Source organism: Bombina bombina, chromosome 7 (genome assembly GCF_027579735.1).
Source record: "Bombina bombina isolate aBomBom1 chromosome 7, aBomBom1.pri, whole genome shotgun sequence".
Lineage (NCBI taxonomy): Eukaryota > Metazoa > Chordata > Amphibia > Anura > Bombinatoridae > Bombina > Bombina bombina.
The window spans coordinates 119,979,966-120,003,721 of record NC_069505.1 but is presented as its reverse complement, the minus strand read 5'-3'; the positions used below and the strand labels follow the sequence as shown (position 1 = coordinate 120,003,721).

The 23,756-nt window shown below is 37.0% G+C and overlaps 1 protein-coding gene across 1 annotated transcript in view; it reads right to left on the bottom strand.

Annotated features, from left to right (window-relative positions):
- Positions 1–23,756, bottom strand: part of LOC128636266 (ovochymase-2-like) — a 343,532-nt gene that overhangs the window by 7,274 nt on the left and 312,502 nt on the right. Inside the window, 2 exon segments of the mRNA XM_053689302.1 lie at positions 5,808–5,947; positions 7,305–7,440. Coding sequence (XP_053545277.1) covers positions 5,808–5,947; positions 7,305–7,440 — 276 coding nt within the window.

Sequence of the window (23,756 nt, the reverse complement as noted above, 5' to 3'; positions counted from 1 at the left end):
CGTGCAGAGAAAAATTCTAACACTAAAACAGTAATAACTTTTACTAGAAGCATTTTTGCCAATATATGTATATGGAAAATATGTTTCTATTCATAAATGTAATTCATCTATGTGCATTTAAATTTTGACCGGAATATCCCTTTAACCCATTGCTGATTGAACACATTACATTGCAGTTCTCTGGCAATCAAGGGGTTACAGGGACTTAAAAATGAATTTCAAATGCAGAGCAATGAAAAATGATTGCAATATTTACACTTTGCAGCTGAGAAAAGCTATAAATGTCAGTTTGTATCACTTTAAATGGCAAATACCTTATAAATAGCATAGTAGACATAAATATTTTTATTTTTGAGTTGGCTTTCTCATTATATTAACATTCCAAATTGTTGCCATATGGTTTGATTTTTCAAAGCAGCAATATTGTGGTGTTCAGTAATTCAAACTGTAATATAACTGGCAACATTGTATTAATCAATTGTGTCAGAGGGGACCAGAAATGTATGTTTCCTAATGCATTGTGCTTATTTGACTTCCTGTTCTACATCTTTTAGTTATGTTCTGCGATGATGCCAAACCAAAAATGCTTTTACTATACCAGATATCATGTGGCAACAGGTATTCATTTACAAAGCACACTGACTCTGGTTTATGCCTGTGTTCTGTCAGACTAGCAAATTCATCAGACTAGCGAACCAAAGTGACGTTCCGTCAGCTGTCTGATAAAAAATCCATACTGCGCATGCGCTGCTCTTCTCATAGCATTCCAAATGCAACCACGTCACAGCCCATCAGAATAGTGAACGGAATGGCCATGCGCACTAGCAACATTTCTATTTCTATTTGTAAATACAACTGCATTGTTTTGTACCTATATAAAACTTTCTACCTTTTGTAGAAGTTGGTTTCTTGTCCCTCTTTAAACACAACTGTCTGGTCTCCACAAGCATTGGACATACCTATCTTGAAATGTTACAGGGACAAGAAACCGTAGACTTCTACAAAAGGTAGAACGTTTTTATATAGGTACAAAACAATGCTGGACAGCGTGTGTACTAATCTGTACCGCACAATGCCAATAGTATGTGACATCTGTGAACATGCAGCGTGTGTACTATTATATTTACAAATAGTTGTATTTACAAATAGAAATGTTGCTAGTGCGCAAGGCCACTCCGTTCAATATTCTGATGGGCTGTGACGTAGTTGCATTTGGAATGCTATGAGAAGAGCAGCGCATGCGCGGTATGGATTTTTTATCAGACAGCTGATGGAACATCACTTTGTTCACTAGTCTGCTAGAACACCTGCAGTAAGACAATTAAAACTAGATGTTGGGGTAGATTCATTAAAGATTGTCTGATAAACTGCCTCACCAAGTCTGTAAAGTTCCTGCAAAATTCATATAGAAAAAAAACTTTAAAATCTCAGGAGCTTATTTCTGCACATTCAATATGTGTCTGGAGCAGAAGGTATGTATGTCCATTTAAAGGGATATGAAATACAAAATTAAAGGGACAGGAAACTCCAAAAATGTCTTTCATGATTTGGATATAACATACAGTTTTAAACAACTTTCCAATTTACTTCTATTATCAAATTTACTTAATTCTCTTGTTATCCTTTGCTGATGGAACAGCATTGCACTACGGACAGCTAGATGGACACATCTAGTAAGCCAATCACAAGAGACAAAGGTGTGCAGGCACCAATCAGCAGCAGCTCCCACTAGTGTAGGATATGTGCATATTTTCTTTTATAACAAGGGATACCAAAAGAACAAAGCACATTTGAAAATAGAAGTGAATTTAAAAGTGTCTTAAAATGACATGATCTCTCTGAATCAAGCAAGTTTAAGTTTGACTTTCCTATCCCTTTAAAGGGGCATTAAACCCCTTTAAAGGGGCATTAACCCCCCCCAAAAAATCTTTAATTATTCAGATAGAAAATGCCCTTTTTAAAAAGTTTCCAATTTACTTCTATTATCAAATTTGCTTTGTTCTCATGATATTCTTTGTTGAAGAGACACCTAGGTAGGTAGCATGCATGGGCTTGAAGAACTACATGACAGTAAATAGTGCTGCCCTCTAGTGCTCCTGCTAATGTATAACATTGTTGAAAAACTGCTATCATATAGTGCTGCAGACACGTGCACACTCCTAAGCTTACATCCAGGATTTCCAACAAAGGATAACAAGAAAACAAAGAACATTTGATAACGGAAGTAAATTGGAGAGTTGTTTAAATTTGTATGTTTTATCTAAATCATAAAAGAAAACAATTGGGTTCTATGTCCCTTTAAGCTTCAATGTTTCAATCAGAGCATGCAATTTTAAAGGGACTTTTCAGTTTACGTCTGATATCATGTTTACTTTGTCCTCTTGGTATCCTTTGTTGAAAAGAATACATTGGTAGGCTTAGGAAACACCAATGTACTTCTAGGAGCGAGCTGCTGATTGGTGAGTAGACGTGCATGTGCAGTTTATTTAACTGACGTATGCGGAATGACCACAGCAGTTATGTCCTTTTAGTTTTATTTTTAGTCCTTGTTTTGCTTTAAATCTCACCAAGGATGTATTTATAATTGTAACCATTTCAATCGTTCCTACAATACTTCCAAAAAAAATATTTATCTGGCTAGAAGGTGGAACAAGGCGCTCCTGGGAACGTTTTTACAGGGGTTTTTTTTTTACAGTGAAATGCAAACACTGTTCAGCGGGAGAGATTTTTTTTTTTTTACTTAAAGGTACAGTTTTTATTGTTTAAAAAGATAGATAATCCCTTTATTACTCATTCCCCAGTTTTGCACAGAAATTATGGTTATATTAATATACTTTTTACCTCTGTGATTAATTTGCATCTAAGCATCTTCTGACAGCCCCTGATCACATGGCTATTTATTTATTATCTATTGCCTTGCATATAAGCCAATTAGTGTAGTATCATCCACAACCCACAGGCATGAGCACATTGTTATCTATATGGTTCACATGAACTAGCAGCCTCCTGCTGTGAAAAGCTAATAAAAAAAGCATGTGATAAGAGGCTGTCTGTAGTGGCTTAGAAACAGGCAAACAATTAGAGGTTTACATTTTATAAAGTATATTAATATAACAATGCTGGTTGTGCAAAGCTGAGGAATGGGTGGTAAAGGCAATATCTATCTTTTTAAACAATAACAATTTTTGTGTTGACCGTCCCTTTAACCTCACCAACTCAAAGCTTGTAAGAATGGCCCAAATACAAATGACTGTCTTTTCTTAAAACAGATTATTAGATTTCACATTTTTTGAATGCATCATGTCTGACTATTTTTAGCCAAGTGGTGCTTTGTCTACAAGAAGCAAGAAATCCGCAAACAGTGAGATTTATTTATTTGGAAGAATGGCATGAAGTTCATTTATTTCTATAGGACTCACAACTTACAGATCTGGTAAGGTTATGTTTTAAAAACGCTAGCATATTAAAGGGACATAAAATACCAATATTTGTACTTCATGGTTTAGATAGAACATACAATTTTAAACAACTTACTAATGTACTTATATTAACACATTTTCTTTGTTATCCTTTGTTGAAAAGCAGGAAAGTTCAGAAGTGTGCACGTGTCTGCTGCACTGTATGACAGCAGTTTGACAACAATGTTATAGATTAGCAAGAGCACTAGATGGCAGCAGTTTTGTAAGAATGTTATAGATTAGCAAGAGCACTAGATGGCAGCAGTTTTGTAAGAATGTTATAGATTAGCAAGAGCACTAGATGGCAGCAGTTTTGTAAGAATGTTATAGATTAGCAAGAGCACTAGATGGCAGCAGTTTTGTAAGAATGTTATAGATTAGCAAGAGCACTAGATGGCAGCAGTTTTGTAAGAATGTTATAGATTAGCAAGAGCACTAGATGGCAGCAGTTTTGTAAGAATGTTATAGATTAGCAAGAGCACTAGATGGCAGCAGTTTTGTAAGAATGTTATAGATTAGCAAGAGCACTAGATGGCAGCAGTTTTGTAAGAATGTTATAGATTAGCAAGAGCACTAGATGGCAGCAGTTTTGTAAGAATGTTATAGATTAGCAAGAGCACTAGATGGCAGCAGTTTTGTAAGAATGTTATAGATTAGCAAGAGCACTAGATGGCAGCAGTTTTGTAAGAATGTTATAGATTAGCAAGAGCACTAGATGGCAGCTGTTTTGTAAGAATGTTATAGATTAGCAAGAGCACTAGATGGCAGCAGTTTTGTAAGAATGTTATAGATTAGCAAGAGCACTAGATGGCAGCAGTTTTGTAAGAATGTTATAGATTAGCAAGAGCACTAGATGGCAGCAGTTTTGTAAGAATGTTATAGATTAGCAAGAGCACTAGATGGCAGCAGTTTTGTAAGAATGTTATAAATTAGCAAGAGCACTAGATGGCAGCAGTTTTGAAAGAATGTTATAAATTAGCAAGAGCACTATGGCAGCAGTTTTGTAAGAATGTTATAGTTTAGCAAGAGCACTAGATGGCAGCACTATTTCCTGTCATGTAGTACTACAGAAGTGCACGCGACCTATCTAGATACTCTATCTCTCCAGCAAGAACAACATGAGAACAAAGCAAATTTCTTAATAGAAATAAATTGGAAACACTTTTTTTTATTGTATTCTCTATCTGAATCATAAAAGAAACTTTTGTGTTTCATGCCCCTTAAGCATTATAGAAGATACAAAATGGGAAAAAAATTCTTGGGTAGCCACTAGAGATATGTTATCCATGTCTTCCAAAGCACCAAATACAGTTTATCCTGGAAGCTATATCACTTATTTTAGATAATAATTATTTCTGGTTTAAAAATCAATACTTTCTACAAATAATTGAAATGGCAATGGGGACCAGATTTGCATCCAACTATGTCATCTTTTTTATGGCATATAGGGAAGATCTTTTCGTTCATGGTGTTTATGACTAGGGGCAATATCTGGTTTCCTATCACCATTAGATAGTTGTTTTTAATCTGGTCAGGTACTGGATCACAATTATTGGAATTTATAAGATATTTAGAGAATAACAATTTCATCATTGCATTCACTTGGAATTATAGTCAGCAAAGGGTGGAGTTTTTAATTTGGAGATACTGTGTGTGTGTATGTATATATATATATATATATATATATATATATATATAGATAGATAGATAGATAGATAGATAGATAGATAGATAGATAGATAGATAGATAGATATAGAAGATGATCAGGTTTTAAAAGAAAGAACTTTAAAAGAGCACATGTCAATAATTTCAATATAAATAGCTGTCATCAAAACAATGGCTAATGTGCCAAAAAGTCCATTTATGAGTCTAAAGAGGAAATAATGTAAATAAACCAGAGAATGAAGAACACAAGATCAAATTTTTGAAACATTTTCCACAGAAAAATTACAATGAATCAGAATGAGATCAAAAAATAAAGGAAGTTGAAGATATGGATAGAAAAGATTTGTTCAAATATAAAAATAAAAGGAAGAGCACAAGATTTGAGAACAAAGTTGTACCATTCATTTTAGGATATAATACAAATTTTAGACAAATCAGAGAGATAATCAATCAGCAGGATTAATTGGAGGATATTACTGAAAAATCCAGTATTAGAGGAAATATTAAATGATCATCCAAATATCATAAATAGAAAAATACAAAATTTAAAAGGTCACTTATTTAAAAAGTTAGGTGTCATGTTTTGTTTAATATAACTAAAACACATTATAATACTTTATACTACAATTACTTCTTATAATAATAATAATAATATTATAATATATAAATGGTAGCACTCATACCTCTGAATACTTTGTCACTGGATACTCCTTCGTATATCGCTAGGTGATTACAACATTTTTTGTTATCTTCCATTATGCGTAAGTGCTTGAGTTCCAGTCTTATAACATTGTTTTTTGGTGCAATAATTCTCCACTGACATCTGTAAGACATATTTCTGCATTATTTATTCAGTTTAGTTTAGAATTACTTGTTAATCAAATAAATATCATATAAAAACCAGTGTTAACAGTCATTGAGGTTTCCTAGTGCTCCAGACAAAGGTACACTACCTACCTAACTTCAACAAAGAAGTACATTGGAAACTTTTTTTTATTGTATGCTCTGTCTGAATCACTAAAGAAAATATCTGAGTCTCATGTCCCATTAACATCAACATAAAAATATTATTGAAAACTTTTTTTCTCATAGTTGAAACTTGGTCCCTTTTGAGAAAGGCATATCTGAGGTAGGTTTAGGTATGTGCATGTGTATTGAGCAATCTATGGTATCACTGTGAGTAGCAACCTGTATAGGGAGCTTTAGAATGCATGAGCATTCAGTCACTCTATGGTAGGACTCTATGGTAAACTAAGCTAGTGAGCAAGACCGCTCACTAGCTCATGTATAAGGACCTAATGAGGGTCTGAAACGTTGTTTTTTTGTGGACCATGGTACAATAAAGGTCAGTTTATGATATTTGCCAAGACTGGAGTACCTTTCTTTCAAAATGTAGTAACAATAGTAAGTGAAAAGAAAGCTGTGGGTGTTCCTGCTGTCACTTAGCTATACCTGCTTTACTGGCCTTGCTTTTCCGAGAAGTGTTCTAGGTCGGACCTTCATATGAGTCTACTTTTAAGTAGAACAAACAGATATATTGAGTAGTATAAATAAAAGCTTGAGGCATATGCGCAAGAAAAAAAATGTATGCCTTGTCTAGGTTTTGTAACAGGGTGAAAGTACATACATTAATAAGCGGGTGGAGAGAGCAATTTTTCCATGTTACTTAGGGGTTAAGCTTGTTGGGTCTGTTTATCGAGTGGTGGCAGTGGTGGAATGGTTGATGATGGTTACTTTCTTGTAGTGAAAACCTTAAAGGAACAGTACTCCAGCATCCTGCTAATGCACACACAATTTAACCCTGTCACAGTCTTAAAGGGACATGAAACCGAATTTCCTTTCTTTCATGATTTAGAAAGAGCATGCAACGTTAAACAACTTTCCAATTTACTTCTATTGTTTTATTTCTTCATTCTCTTAATGTCCTTTGCTGAAAAGCATATCTAAATAGCCTAAGTTCAGTAGCTGCTGATTGATGGTTACATATAGGATGCCTCTTGTGATTGGCTCACCCATGTGCATTGCTATTTCTTAAACAAAGGATATCTGAAGAATTAAACTAATTAAATAATATAAGTAAGATGCATTGTACTTTTTATTGTCTCATACTGTTGTATGCCTTGAAATAAATAAAAAAAAAAAAAAATAACAATCACGTTTATACATTATTACACAATTACCTGAAACCATTGGGATAAATCTTGTCCTTACTGTCTACTTTAATTTCTCCTGGCGACTGCATCAGGACCACATCCTCACATCCAGAAGCAAAATAAACATTGTGTGCAGAACTGGTGACATTAGGATCAGTGTTTCCTGTAAATATTGGAATATTCAGATATATAGAAAATAATATTGTAACTATTCATGGGAGTTTCATGGAAAAGCTCAGTTATGTATCTTCTTGTCTAATATCTAATAATGTAATTGATTCCAATCTTGTTAATTGTTTTTTACCTGCAGATACACTTTTCATCATCAGGACAATCACAATCAAAATTATAATACCATTTACATATTGGAAAAACATGTTATCAGATATCAGAAAATGTATCCATACAATGTATAGATGGCATCCACTTTGGCCATAAAAATCCACCCGACCAAAAGTTATCAAATAAATATTGACAGCAAAATGGACATATTGAATTAAACAGCAAAATGCACTTGATAAATGCTCAACACCCACAGACTGATAACACACATCTACCACCTATTTGCAAAAAACAAGATGGCGCTGGCTATTGTCAACAACAGTGATGGACCTTTCTGATGAAGTTCAATTCCCACAACATAAAAAAAAATGAACACACAAAAACATATCTGTTATATACTAACAGTTATAAAATCGGTATATGTTATCCGATGGTTAAGCTCCACCTTTTTGTAATGGGGTTGCCATCTTGTAGCACAGGTATTCTCACATACTGTGATCGCAGTAGTGTGCATTTATACATCAATGAGGTTGTCAACTCTTTTACAACCGCATAATGTGCTTCAGGCTAGGGAGCATGATACAAACAGCTGTACAATGTTTGCAGTAGCTGCATTTCTCTATATTATTGTTGAATGCTTTTTAAAATGTATTTTTTGTAACTGTAAAACTGTCAATAAGTGTAAACCTCACATGATGTATCATGCACACTAACTCCAGGCAAATGATACAGCTATAAAAAAAAGTAATATTACTATCTGTGAGTGTCACAGGCTGTGAGAATAACTGAGTTCCAAGATGGCGGTGCCCAGAATGAAGAGGCGGAGCTTCAGTATCTGGCATGTCTTCAGCTTTTAATGACAAACATTTGATTAGTCTGTATTCTGAATTAAATCTAGACCAGGGTAAGATTAAATATGGGATATGTCAATTCTGAAAATGGAATATCCCTTTGAATTACTTGAAACCAAATTGCCTTTAATCTGGGGATGTTAACTAAATTGAAATTAAAGGGACACTGAAACATTTTTTTTTTCTTTCATGATTTAGATAGAGCATGCAATTTTAAACTTTTTAATTTACTTCTATTATCAATGTTTCTTTCTCTTGCTATCTTTATTTGAAAAGCAAGAATGTAAGTTTAGAAGGCAGCCCATTTTTGGTTCACAACCTGGGTCGTGCTTGATGATTGGTGGCTAAATGCACCCACCAATACACAAGTGCTATCCAGTGTACTGAACCAAAAATTGGCTGGCTTCATAGCTTAGATGCCTTCTTTTTCAAATAAAGATAGCAAAAAAATGAAGAAAAAATGATAATAGGAGTAAATTAGAAAGTTGCTTAACCCCTTAGTGACCACAGCACATTTTCTCACCGTTTGGGACCAGGGCTATTTTTACATTTCTGCAGTGTTTAGAAGTAATTTTCCTCTTACTCATTTACAGTACCCACACATATTATATACAGTTTTTTCTTGCCATTAAATGGACTTTCTAAAGATAACATTATTTTCATCATATCTTATAATTTACTATAAAAAAAATTATAAAATATGATGGAAAAAACCACACTTTTTCTAACTTTGATCCCCAAAATCTCTTACACATCTACAACCACCAAAAAACACCCATGCTAAATAGTTTTTAAATGTTGTCCTGATGTTAGAAATACCCAATGTTTACATGTTCTTTGCTTTTTTTGCAAGTTATAGGGCAATAAATACAAGTAGCACTTTGCTATTTCCAAAGCATTTTTTTCAAGATTAGCGGTAGTTACATTGTAACACTGATATCTGTCAGGAATCTCTGAATAACCCTTCACATGTATATATTTTTTTAAGTAGACAACCCAAAGTTTTGATCTAGGCTCATTTTGGTATATTTCATGCCACCTTTTCACCACCAAATAGGGTTGCCACCCGTCCCTTAAAATACAGAACATGTATAAGTTACACATGCTGCAGGGTGAGCAGGGAGGAATAGAATAGTGCTGTCCAGAAACACAATACATGTTCCTCCCTGCACACCCTGCAGCATGTGTAACTCATAAGTGTCCAGGAAAACATGACTGAGGTGGCAACCCTACCGCCAAATGCGATCAAATAAAAAAAATTGTTCACTTTTCCACAAACGTTTTTACAAACTTTAGGTTTCTCGCTGAAATTATTTACTAACAGCTTGTGCAATTATGGCACAAATGGTTGTAAATGCTTCTCTGGGACCCCCTTTGTTCAGAAATAGCAAACATATGGCTTTAGCATTGCTTTTTAGTAATTAGAAGGCCACTAAATGCTGCTGCGCACCACACGTGTATTATGCCCAGCAGTGAATGGGTTAATTAGGTAGCTTGTAGGGTTAATTTTAGCTTTAGTGCAGTGTAGTAGACAACCCAAAGTATTGATCTAGGCCTATTTTGGCATATTTCCTGCCACCATTTCACAGCCAAATGCGATCAAATAAAAAAAATTGTTAACTTTTTCACAATTTTAGGTTTCTCATGAAAATTATTTACAAACAGCTTGTGCAATCATGGCGCAAATGGTTGTAAATGCTTCTCTGGGATCCACTTTGTTTAGAAATAGCAGACATATATGGCTTTGGCATTACTTTTTGGTAATTAGAAGGCCGCTAAATGCTGCTGCGCACAACACGTATATTATGACCAGCAGTGAAGGGGTTAATTAGGTAGCTTGTAGGGTTAATTTTAGCTTTAGCGTAGAGATCAGCCTCCCACATGACACATCCCACCCCCTGACCCCCCTCAAACAGCTCCCTTCCTTCCCCCACCCCACAATTGTCAACGCCATCTTAAGTACTGGCAGAAAGTCTGCCAGTATAAAAAGAAAGGTGCTTTTTATTTTTGTTACGTTTTATTTTTTATATATATATATATATATATATATATATATATATATATATATATATATATATATATTATAAGTGTAGGATCCCCCACTACCCCCCCCCAACCTCCCTGATCCCCCTCCAAACAGCTCTCTCAGCCTCCAGCTAATGGCTACCATCTTAGGTACTGGCAGCTGTCTGCCAGTACCCAGTTTACCAAAAATGTACCCTTTTTTTCTAAAATAAACTAAAGACCCCATTTTCTGTAGTGTAGCTGCCCCCCTCAATACACTACCCCCTCCCTGATCTCTTTCCAAACATTTTATTTCCCCCTCCCTTTACCTCCTTTGACAATGGGCATAATTTCAATGTCCACGCGTGCTCCCTAACTCCGCCCCCTTGCGTGATCCCAGACACTCAGGAACCAGATCTAGCACCAGCGATGGGCCGTCCACCCGCCTCCCTGCTATGGCTCCCACCCACCAATGATGGGCCGATGCAGAGAGGGCCACAGAGTGGCTCTATCTGCATCAGATGCTTAAAAAATGTTTTGAAAGTGCTTGAAAACCCTGAGGACGTACAGGGTACGTCCTTGGTCCTTAAGTGACATTTTTTGTAGGACGTACCCTGTATGTCATTGGTCCTTAAGGGGTTAAAATTGCATGCCCTATCTGAATCATGAAAGAAAAAAATTGGGTTTAGTATCCCTTTAAAGGGACAGTTTACTTTAAAAAACGTGACTGTTTAAAAAGATAGATAATTCCTTTATTACCCATTCCCCAGTTTTGCATTACCAACACTGTTATATTAATATACTTTTTACCTCTGTGATTACTTTGTATCTAAGCCCCTTTTGACAGACCCCTGATCACATGGCAATTTATTTATTATCTATTGACTTGCATTTTTTATTTATTTTTAAGGGCTGAAATTGAGTTTACAATATTTCATATCATTTTAAGGACTTAGTAAAACAAGCAGAAATTTCTTAGTGTTGCTTAAAGGGATTGTAAAATAATTAAAGCCCAGTATTTAAAAATACTCTTAAAACAGGGGTACTTTAGTTCATTAAACTTTACAAACATGCTTTTTTCTTAAAAAAAAAAATACTTACCATTTCGTAAGGGTAAACAGACCACCAATCTGATGAATCCGGCTTCCTCCAATCGCTCTTTGTCCCATTGGCGTCCAGTTTGTGGGGCACGCAACGATTGGAGGAAGCCCGATTTATCATCGATCTGCAAAATAAAGAAGGAGAAGCGGGCGGAGGATCAGCAGTCTGTTTACCGTAAAGAAATGGCAAGTATTTAAAAATAAAAAAGCGTGTTTGTAAAGTTTAATGAATTAAAGTGCCGCTGTTTTTAATGAGTTCTGTTTCCCACACTGCAAAAAATTGTATTCCACAATATTATTTTATTTAGATATAGGCTGTGATAATCTTTGCATAAGAAAGTCCCTGGTGTCCGCTGGGTGCTCCAGATGATCAAATATGACTACAAAAATAAAGATAATTACTTGATGCAGTCAAGCAAAGAAAAAGCAGTCTTGTGTTGAACTGTCCATAACATGATATAATATTAATTGTTTAAAACTGCCAGTGTCATAAAGTACAGAATAAATATTATATATGCTTATTTAAATTATTTATTAGTACTTTATTAGCAATACTGGCCAGATTGGATTTAAATTTTCCTAATTTTTCATCATTGACAAATTAAATTCACATTTTGGAATTCATGGACACTTTTATTAATAATGGATAATATTTTTTTTTAAAATAAATGATATATAATTTTTTTATATTATTTTATTGAGGTTTTAATAAACATTACCATAGGATGATATGCAGGTTCAAGATACATAAATGAACATATTGCATGAATGTTACATATCTCTTGCTAACAGACTATTGATAAATACAGAAATATTAGAGATATACAAAGATTTATGGAACATACAGGAAGCTAAAATGAAGCAGATCACTAGTGCACTGATAAGTCAATATCTGATAAAACATTGTCTGAGACATATACAGATAAATAAAATAAATATTAGTGACCCATAAAAATTCAAAGCTCCATTTAATGAAATATCTTTGGTTCTTACACCTCCTTTGGCACACTAAGTCACTCTTGGACTTTCAACTTATTAGATGATAATTGACGGAGGTGGGTATCTGATGATATAGGGCCACTTTTGGACCCTCTAAGATAGTTATATGTGAGTTTATAGCATTAATGATAAGAAAAAAACTAAGGAACTGTGGAGATTGGAATTAAACTAGACAGGCTAATATCAACTTACTTCCAGCTTAGCATACTTAAATACAAACTCACAGGCTATTAGTCAGTGTTTTCCATTTAGACATTAAAAATTGTACACCTAAATAATAATTAAGATTTTTGGACAACTAAAAATTGGATTGTACTAGTGGAGGAAAATTGAAGGTCTGAGAAGCCCTCTGTGGAAATAAAGTAGGGCAGTTACATGTTGTTTAGCCTTCGATGGATATAAAATTACCCAGTAACATAACAATTAATATACAGATTAATACAGTTAACATCTGTTCAATATTACTCTTCTGTACTAGGTATAGTGGACCCAAGCGCCTCGGCCGCTGGCACCAGGGCCACCAATAACAGAACTTAAGATGCTCAATAATGTTTTCAGCATTATAAAAAAAGTACAGTCATATTATAATTACTCTTGAGTATAAGTACACCACGGGTTATGTGCTATTATCAGGGTTAATGATATAGGCTAAGGAATGGGTCAACTTAAAAAAAAATTAAGATGTAATTTTTTAACCAAGCAGATCCTTTGTGAATATTGAACTTGGACTTGTTGGCAGGGACTGAGACCTATAGGAGAAATATGTAACCTGTATGTGCAGGTGATGTAACTGGTAGGAACATAGACCATCAGCTATAATGAGATAAGAAGGAAGGAAAAACACAGAGGAAACATTTGGCTCTATTTGTGAGAATTAGCACTTATTATCCCCAAAGACTTTAGTCTACTCCCACCTTCAGACCTTTTGAGAGGGAGATGTTAAAACTGGAGGTACAACATGGAGTTGTCACACAGTCCAAGTAAAGCGACTGCATCCACAAGCAAGGGACAAAAGTCTGAGGTGGTACTACCTGAGAGCGTCCCAATTTAGTTCCCACTGTCAGTGGAGCAAAGATGAAGGAGGCCAGGAGTTGTGGGTTGTCAGCATAGGCTTTGTGCAGGGCCACTATTCCGGCCATTATTCCGGTGTGCATTAACTGGGAGACAGAGTCCTCTTCAATCTCACTCAGGGGGCTGTAAATGTTAATGGATAATGTAGTTGAGCATGTAAGTGCCTCCAACTGATGAGTCTCTGGGCTTTCTTCTCTGAACTGGAAAGAACTTTCCTCACCGTCCGCGGCAACAGAAGCAGCTGCTCCGCATTCTCCCTCATCTCTCAGCAGCGCAGCTGTATTAAGCCTGATCTCGGTCTGCTTTACCAAAGACCGTAAGTCTCTTCCAGGACTGATCGCATCCTCCAGGGAGCTTTGACAGTACAGGCCCATGTTCAGAAGGCGGGTCATGTATTTTCGGCCGCGGCCTCCGAATTAAAAAGCGGCAATCTTCTCTCAGGGACTTAAATTCTTCTGTAATCACTGCGCAGAGCTTTACAAAGTGAGCTATGAGCATTGCCTCCATCTTTTTCAACTGTAGCTTAACGGCTGCCTCCATTTTAACTTAGCCAGTGAGTAGTTCTTCTTCGGTGAAATTTTTCTCTCCTCTTAGCCTTTGTACTTTTTTGCCTGACTGTGAAGCAATCTCAGATATCTATCTCCACAGTTCAGATTATTGCAGTATTCAGTACTGCTATACCCGGAGGCTATAGCGGGGGGGGGGGGGGTTGTCAGAGAAAATGTATTGTGGCCACCGCCTTCCCACTAACGGTCCAGACTTGTACTCCTTAAGAGGCAGTTCTACCAAAAATAGTGCCAATCGGTAGATTTATGTTTTATATATATATTTTTTTTTTTTGTTTTAATATGTTTTTATTGAGGGAATTGCACTTACAAATACACAAGAACAGTTTGCCCCAACATGGACGTAGTATAAAGCATATAGTAAAACAAGTAATGTGGTCAAATGTAAATGAAGAAGAACAAATATAGAGCTAACACTCCTGTCAAATTCACAAAATGTTCTCAAGTTAAAGTATGCATCAAATGAATAAAAGTTGGAGAGCAAACTCAAGATCGCCCTCTTTTCCCTCAAAGTTGGCTGAAGCCACTTTTGGACTTCTATGAATTAAGGGTACTATTCAGAGGACTTTTAGAAAGCGCCGACCCAATCAAGGTCTATGCTGAATAGCTCCTCCTGATGTCAGTTAGGACCCTGGAGAGGTCCAAGAGACTAAGAGTAATATAGAAGGAGATGAAATAACCAAATATTAAATATTTCAATATCTCACATTGTGTCAGAGAAACAAACTGTAGAAACTGCATCTCATCTAAGCTCACATACTGGTAGATAAAGGAGTGTAGTTGTTCACAAAAATACAAATATGGGAAGAGCATTAAGGCTAAAAAAAAACAACAAACCAGAAATTGCAGGCTCAAAAAGGGGTTATCAATCACCTGAAGGTTATTAAGTACTGATATCACCGTGGTGGGGAGCATATGAATGAAAATATAAGCATTGGACATCCCAGAATCTCTGAGCCTTAGACAACATAGTTACATTTCTAGAAAAAACATTAGATAGATAAATGAGATTGTAAATACAGCAAGCCAATAATGAGATACATCCTGTAAATATTAAACAATGAATGACATTCATAATATATAGTTACATTAGTGACATTCGGAGAGCCATTTTTACACTTATATGGGTATATTCTCTAACCTGGGCTCTACGAACAGGGCAGAGACTACTTAACTCTGCCAGATAGTTGCATAGAGGATAAATTATTTATCCCTTTACTACACAATTGGGAGAGGAGGGGAGCAGGAAGGGTGCAGGGAGAGGGGAAGGGGAAGAGAGGGAATGGAAAAAAGGGAGGGGAGAGAGAGAAAAAAAAAAAGGGGGGGTAGAGGGAAGAGGAGGAGGAAGGGGAAAAAAGGAAGGGAAAGGATGGAGGGGAGGGGAAATGGGGGGGAAGGGGGGAAGGGAGGGGGTGGGGAGGGGGAAAGGGAGGAGGGAGAAAGGGAAAAGGGAGGGAGAAGGGGGGAAAGAAAGGAGGGGGAGGGGGGAAAAGAAGAGAGAGGAGAGGGGGAGAGAGGAGGGGAGGGAGAAGGGAGGGAAGGGAAGAGAAAGGGGGGGAAGAGGAGGAAGGGGGGGAAGAGGAGGGAGGGGGGGAGGAAGGGAGGGGGGGAGGAAGGGGGGAGGAGAGGGGGGAAGGAGGGGGGGAGAGGGGGAAAGGGGAGAAGGAAAGGGAGGGAGGAGAGGGAGGGGAGGGAGGAAAGTGAAGGGAGGGGGGAAGGGGGGCGGATCTAAGACACATATTGAGTTCCCATTCCTTGGAAGAAAAAGAAAAAAAACGCTACCCAAGTGATATCTAAAAGCAAGCTTTCTCTTCCCCAATAACACCTATGATCAGGAGGGGGCTGCAATGATAGAAGAAGGATAACCTGTTCACTATGTATAGTTAGAAATCAGATTAGGGAAGAGCAAAGGGCAGACAGTGGTAATCTTACAAGTACAAGGGACATAGCAATTGCACATTTAGATCCAAATTTAGTCAAATAAGCAGAGAGGATAGAGGCTATCATATCTCCAACTAGTTGACAAATAGGAATATTCCTGGGGCCACAAGACAAAATGTTCACAAGGTTGAGTCAGTAAGTTCAGACCTAATGGTCGTCATAGAGGATTGCAATGTTAGAACAGAGGTACCCTGCTGAACATGACGATAGCTGCACAGATGGCCGCAACAGTAGGGATGATCACCCCACACCTGTCTTTATAAACAGTTGTCTCACCAAGGCACCAGATAAGTCCAGAGTCTCCCAGTATGATATATCCATCAGATGTAGCCCCAGACCGCGGGTCTCGCTAGAGCTGAGTTGTCTTCTGTGCGCACCCTCCTGGTATGTAGCAGCACAATGGTAGGAGCTCCCACAGTCCCCCCAGGGAATCTGGATTAAGATATCTGACCTGCGCCGGGTCACCAGCAATCCACAGGCCTCCGGTTCTGCGGTGTGCAGTAAGTTAGCCAGGGGTTGATCGACATCCTCTTGAGAACCGCTGCGCTGTGCGCTCAAAGCTGCTTGGGGTGCAACCTCCGAGAATTCAATAGTAACTTCTGCGTGGGTATCTGCCATGTTGGATAGGAGGCGGTCAAATCTGCTGCTTATCTTACTCTCAAAGTCCTCCAGCCAGTAGTGTACCGCCGCTAACAGCCCCTCCATGGTCCCAGAGTCCTCTCACCTCAGCAGGCACCGCTCCGCAAAACCAGCTCAGGTCCTCTTACTTTCGTCTTGTTGCGAGAGACGTGGTATACGTTTTACTCAGGGAGGCCCCGAGCTCAGCCAGGCCGCAATCTGTCGCCTCTGTCTGGCACTTAGAACCCTCTTATATCTTGCCAGTGAAGTCCTCAGCTATTACAAAAGCTCATTCCGAGTGGATACAACTCTTGTATTGTGTGGATTGGGTATATTTTATCAATTTTATATTTTTTATTGCAGGAGCTACGTTCACACACGTCCTCTCTGCATGATAGCTGGCTCCGCCCCCCGTTTTATATATTTTAAATTGCAATTTTTTAAAGTAGATGGGTCTCTCAGCCTCTGATAATCAGCGGATTATCTTGGTGGTATACAGAGCTCCAAGTATTGCAGCCGCTCTTGGCTGCCGCCCAAACATGCCCCCAAATGATATATCATTTTACTACATTTAACTTTCATATCCTTATTATTATTATTAAAAAAAAGAGATAAATGAGATTGATTGCTTATTAAAGGGATATTGTACATGATTATTTTCTATCATGCACTTGTCAAATTAATGTTGCCTAAAATATAATTTAAGAAAAAGCTGTTTACATTTAAATTAAAACTAATACTGAAGTATATATTTTTTTATTTCCTACTAATGCTTATTGGTTGATAATGAAAACTGCCTCTGCTTTATGGGCATGTTATAACAAGTTCATTTATTCAGGGCAGGAACACTTGTTTTTTGTTGTTGTTTTTTAAAAGTTAAATATATTTTGAAATACCCTTCTAAAGGGCATATTAAATAGTAAATCAATGCTTGATAGAATAATGTATCCAAAATAAAAATTAGCTTTGAAATAATACGTAAATGTCTTTAATTAAATTAAAATATTGAACAAATAAGTGTAAAGTTTTAGCTTCTATATAGTAATAGATGCTGTCATGTTGGAACCTAGGTTTTATTCCTCTCTCTCTTTATTAAAGATGCATATAAAACAGGCAATACAAGGCCTAGATTTAGAGTTCGGCGTTAGCCGTGAAAACCAGCGTTAGAGGCTCCTAACGCTGGTTTCTTACGCACTCCGGTATTTAGAGTTTATTTACCGCGACTCAAAATACACCTAACGCTCAACTTTCTACCGCCACCTCAGACCCAGTAGTAAACATATACCGACAAAAAAAACATCCACGAATCACAAAACAAATATTACACAAAGTACACTTACACTCATACAAACACTACACTATCTTTATTTTTCATATTTATTTTGTTTTCGTTAAAATACAAAGGATTAAAGTTGCGAGATCTCGGGTGTTTGAAATAAATCCACAAAGATCCATTTTCCCATTGACTTACATTGACACACGGGAAAAGACCCTCATATACCTACATCTAACTAATAACATTATCACAAACATACACTCATCGATGCATACAAACAATATACACCACATGACATACACAAAATTTTTATTTATTACAAAAAGAACACGATTTAGTTACTTTTTCACACAAGCTCATGACGTCACTCACTTTACGAGGAAAACCAGTCTTAGAAAAAAATTTTAGAAATCTTTAGAGCCTCCATTGACTTCTATTGGGAAGACGTGCTCGTGCACGCGAAACCCTCATTTCCCTAACGCACGCAAATAGCGTAGACTGAAAAACTCCAAATACCAGCGCTAGAAAAAACATGATTTCATGCGTTAGACCTAGCGATGATAAATAGATCAAGAAATGACTATTTCCCTATGGTGGACTTATGGTTTTTAATTATTAAATATTCACAACACCATAAATTTGTTTCACACTTTTAGATTACATCAACTACAAATCCACATCACTAGTAACACATTATTATTTCAATAAAATTACATTTAAAATTAAAATAAAATTCTAGACACATTTCTGGATTCACAAACACTACACAATGGGAAACACCTCTCATTTACCTTTATTATTGCATTTCAGTTATTCAACTCATATGCTTGCAGCAACAGCATATCTACATAGGCTTAACACATGATCAGTCATGGATGCACATACATTACTTTTAACATTCACTCATACATGTGCATTCAAATGATGGGGGAAAAACACATTACATTCTCTAGAGGAATCACAAAACACAACATATGGATTTTACTGTACTTTTAACATCATGATTCCATCACCAGAAACCATTAGGAATTACGTACAACAAGAACATCATTACACCAGATTACAGATGTCACTTTATGGGAAGGAACAACAATGCCAGACCGCTATATAGAAGTCAGCATATGTGGGACACAATCACAATATATACGTACATGCACATAACACGCATCACCCATCACGCAACCACAAAGCACACATTTAGATTTTATTCAGCACACAATAACAATGTAGTCAAATACAACAACACAATGAGGATTTCACAACTACATAGGCAGGTTAATAATATCATGACGTCATTACAAGATTCAACCATACACATCACAGATTCACAACTGTACCGCCCCTTTAGGAACTTTAACACTCAATACTACAATACAACATATACGTAAACAACTGTTTGGAACAGCATTATTAGGGAGATTTCAATGGGACAATTAAGAAATATTGTCAGATCGCAAATCACTTATATATATAATACTACAGATGACAGCCGGAAGTTATTCAGTATTAGTGCAATTTTTATGGCACGCATACAATATTGTCAGATCTAAAATCACTTATATATACAATACTACAGATGACAGCCGGAAGTTCTGATTTTTTATGGCGATTTGAATGGGAAGCATACAATATTCACATCTCGGCAATCACTTATATATATAATACTACAGATGGCAGACGGGAAGTTCGGAATTATTATTGCGATTTTAAAGGGACGCATACAATATTGACATCTCGGCAATCACTTATATATACAATACTACAGATGGCAGACGGGAAGTTCGGAATTATTATTGCGATTTTAAAGGGACGCATACAATATTGACATCTCGGCAATCACTTATATATACAATACTACAGATGACAGCCGGAAGTTATTCAGTATTAGTGCGATTTTAAAGGGACGCATACAATATTGACTGCTCGGCAATCACTTATATATATATACAATACTACAGATGGCAGACGGGAAGTTCGGAATTATTATTGCAATTTTAAAGGGACGCATACAATATTGACAGCTCGGCAATCACTTATATATACAATACTACAGATGGCAGACGGGAAGTTCTGAATTATTATTGCGATTTTAAAGGGACGCATACAATATTGACAGCTCTGAAATCACTTATATATACAATACTACAGATGTTACTTTATCGTTTACAAACAATGTTGCAGCAACATTGATCGATCACATTCGATGCACATTATACACAACTATGCACTTTCATTCATGTTAGCCTGGACGTGTGCTTGTTACTATAAGATCACGTTTAAGAAATATTTATTACGCATATGAACAAACATTACAAACATGCACTGTATGTGTGATATTTGACACTTTCACATTGAGAATCATTGTTTGAAACTAACATTTCAGCAAACAACAAATAAACGCCCACTGTGAAAGCATTCGCGCCGCTCACATACAAACAGGTGAATACAATCAGCAATCATTACAAACTCAATACCATTGGACTAATTGTACTATAAATCCCCCAAACAACATGGCCAATGCATCACTTGTGATCCACATCAGATCAAGTGCATACCTTGTTACGCTGTTTTGAAAGATGGATGACGATGACATGGTAGACACTGCTGGTGCTGCTATTGGCGAACTAGCTGTTGGTCGAATCAGGCAGCCTCGGCGGCTCAGACCGAGACGAAGGGGTCGTCTGGTTCGAGGTCCTCGTGTCTACAGGGTGAGACCCACCTTGGAAAACATGAGTGACTTTGAGGTTTTTGATAAGTATCGGCTCGATCGCGAACAGCTCATTGGCCTTTACGAGCTTCTTAAACCTCATTTGGAGCCACGTATACAAATAAGGACTGCTGTTCCCCCCATGAGTAAGATGCTAAGTTGTCTATACGTCCTGGCCTCCGGGAGTTTTCAATCCGGAGAACTGTACATGCATGGCCTGGCTCAAGGTACATTCTCTGGGGTGTTTGATAACTTTCTGGACGCCATGGTACGTATCAGTAAGCAATACATAGGATTCCCACAGAATGATGGTGATTGGAGGCGCCTGAAGCGGGAATTCTTTGATATTGCTCAATTGCCCAATGTCTTGGGAGCCATAGATTGTACCCACATTGCGCTGCGTGCTCCAATTGATGACTTGCCCTTCAGAAATCGCAAACATTTTCATAGCCTCAACGTGCAGTATGTTTGTGACGCACGGATGAGGATTATGCATGTGTATGCGAATTTTGGAGGGGCTTGTCATGATGCCCGCATCCTCTCTCTGTCGTCCCTGTGGAGCCAGTTTGAGGAAAGACAAATGCCCCCTGGTTATCTCGTTGGTGAGTATTTGTGCTCAACATGGTTAATAATGTTGACAATTGGCCCTGTATTTTTTAACTGTTAGCGTCATGTTCAGCTATAGGATTAAATTTAACCATTTGTTATTTACCGACGCTAATGTCTATTTTTATTTAAATGCAGATATGTAGCATGTCTTACCTTAAGTGTTCAGATAGAGAATGCAATGTAACCATGTATTTAGCATTTTACACAAGGTTTGTTTTCAGAACAATACGCATATGTAGCATGTCTTAGCTGAAATGGGAAGCTATTATCTCATGCAATTTAACCCTGTCATTGTCTCTTTCTGCTAATGTCTATTTTTATTTAAATGCAGATATGTAGCATGTCTTACCTTAAGTGTTCAGATAGAGAATGCAATGTAACCATGTATTTAGCATTTTACACAAGGTTTGTTTTCAGAACAATACGCATATGTAGCATGTCTTAGCTGAAATGGGAAGCTATTATCTCATGCAATTTAACCCTGTCATTGTCTCTTTCTGCTAATGTCTATTTTTATTTAAATGCAGATATGTAGCATGTCTTACCTTAAGTGTTCAGATAGAGAATGCAATGTAACCATATATTTAGCATTTTACACAAGGTTTGTTTTCAGAACAATACGCATATGTAGCATGTCTTAGCTGAAATGGGAAGCTATTATCTCATGCAATTTAACCCTGTCATTGTCTCTTTCTGCTAATGTCTATTTTTATTTAAATGCAGATATGTAGCATGTCTTACCTTAAGTGTTCAGATAGAGAATGCAATGTAACCATGTATTTAGCATTTTACACAAGGTTTGTTTTCAGAACAATACGCATATGTAGCATGTCTTAGCTGAAATGGGAAGATACAAAATAATATAGAAAATTTTTTATTGGTATGTTTCTGACAAGTTTTAATATGGATTATGGTTTTTAAATAAAAAAAAATTATACAACAATATACTAGTTTAAGTATTCTGTTTGAATTATGTTCTGTTCAAAATTTATAGGTGATTCTGGGTATATGAGCCGGCCTTGGCTCATTACCCCCTTGCGTAGCCCGACTGATGTGTCTGAGGAGCGCTACAATAGGGCTCATAAGAGAACCAGGGCGGTGGTTGAAAGGATGTTCGGGCTCCTGAAGATGAGATTCAGGTGCCTGGACCGTTCTGGAGGAGCACTCCAGTACAACCCAAAGAAGGTGGCGAAGATCGTTGTAGCCTGTAGCGTCCTGCATAATATTGCACAGCGGGCTGGGATGCTGCAGGCCGTCCCGGTGGACAGAGACCTCCTCAGAGATGAGGAGGATGATCCTGTTCTAGAGGGGGAATTCCAGGACGAGGGACTTGATGTCAGAGCAGACGTCATCAACCGCCACTTTAGACGGTAAAGAATAGAAGTTAGACTGTGTAGTATTTTCAATAGATGTGAACTCTAGGGAAATGACAAGTAGAGAATTGTGCAAGCATGTTAGTATTGATCAAATGTTAGAATAAATTTTAATTTTCATAATATAGGTGATGCTCTGGGCATTGGGTCCTATAGCGAGTCTTTGCCACCTGGTTTTTAAAGAGGACATCAGATGGTAAGTAGAAATGTTTGGACTGTTGCTGGCATGATTTGTACACAAAAACATCATATGGCATACATTTTAAGAAATAGATTTTTGTTTACACATTACTTAAAATGTACATAATCAGAAAGGGATACTCTAGAATGACTATGGTTCAATGTCACACAGAGGTTTTTTATGCTCAATATGACTCATCTTCACACTTGCTAGAAAATAACACAGGTTCATACACAGGCTTAGTAAGCTAGTGACAGATATTTATTATGAAATGGGGGGTGGGAGAGGGGTACTGAACTGATTCACACACTTGTATGATTTTTTTTTTATTAAATTTATTACATTAGGGAGATGACTTAATCTAAAGACTGAAAGGGAACAATTTGAAGCCTGACAGTCAAGATTGCCCAGACTGACAGTGGGGAAAAAGCCAAGATTGAAATTGAAGTATACCAATGGGATCATGTCTGGCATTATCTTTCAATTCTGCTGACCTTGAAAACCATACAAAGACATGTTCACATGGTAAGTGCAAACTATTTGATAGAATAAGGCTGTGGAGACATCCTATTGGAGACACTTAGATGATTTTCTATTTTGTAGATGGTATTTCCCAGTCCTCTATTTAATGAACTGATGAATAAGACACCTATTGAAGATCAACTGTTTACCCCTGAATTGACTTTCAAAGACCATGCATTATCCAGGTTGGTGCATGCTAGTTAAGAATCACATGAAGAATGTTGATTATTGTTAGCTTACATACATTAGTCATACTTATTTCATCATTAGATATTTAGGGATCACAATCAGAAAAAGGAATACATATTATAGTTGATATAGAGGTATTTGAATGGACATGAAATATTAGATTTATGTTCAGCATACATATATTGTTGAA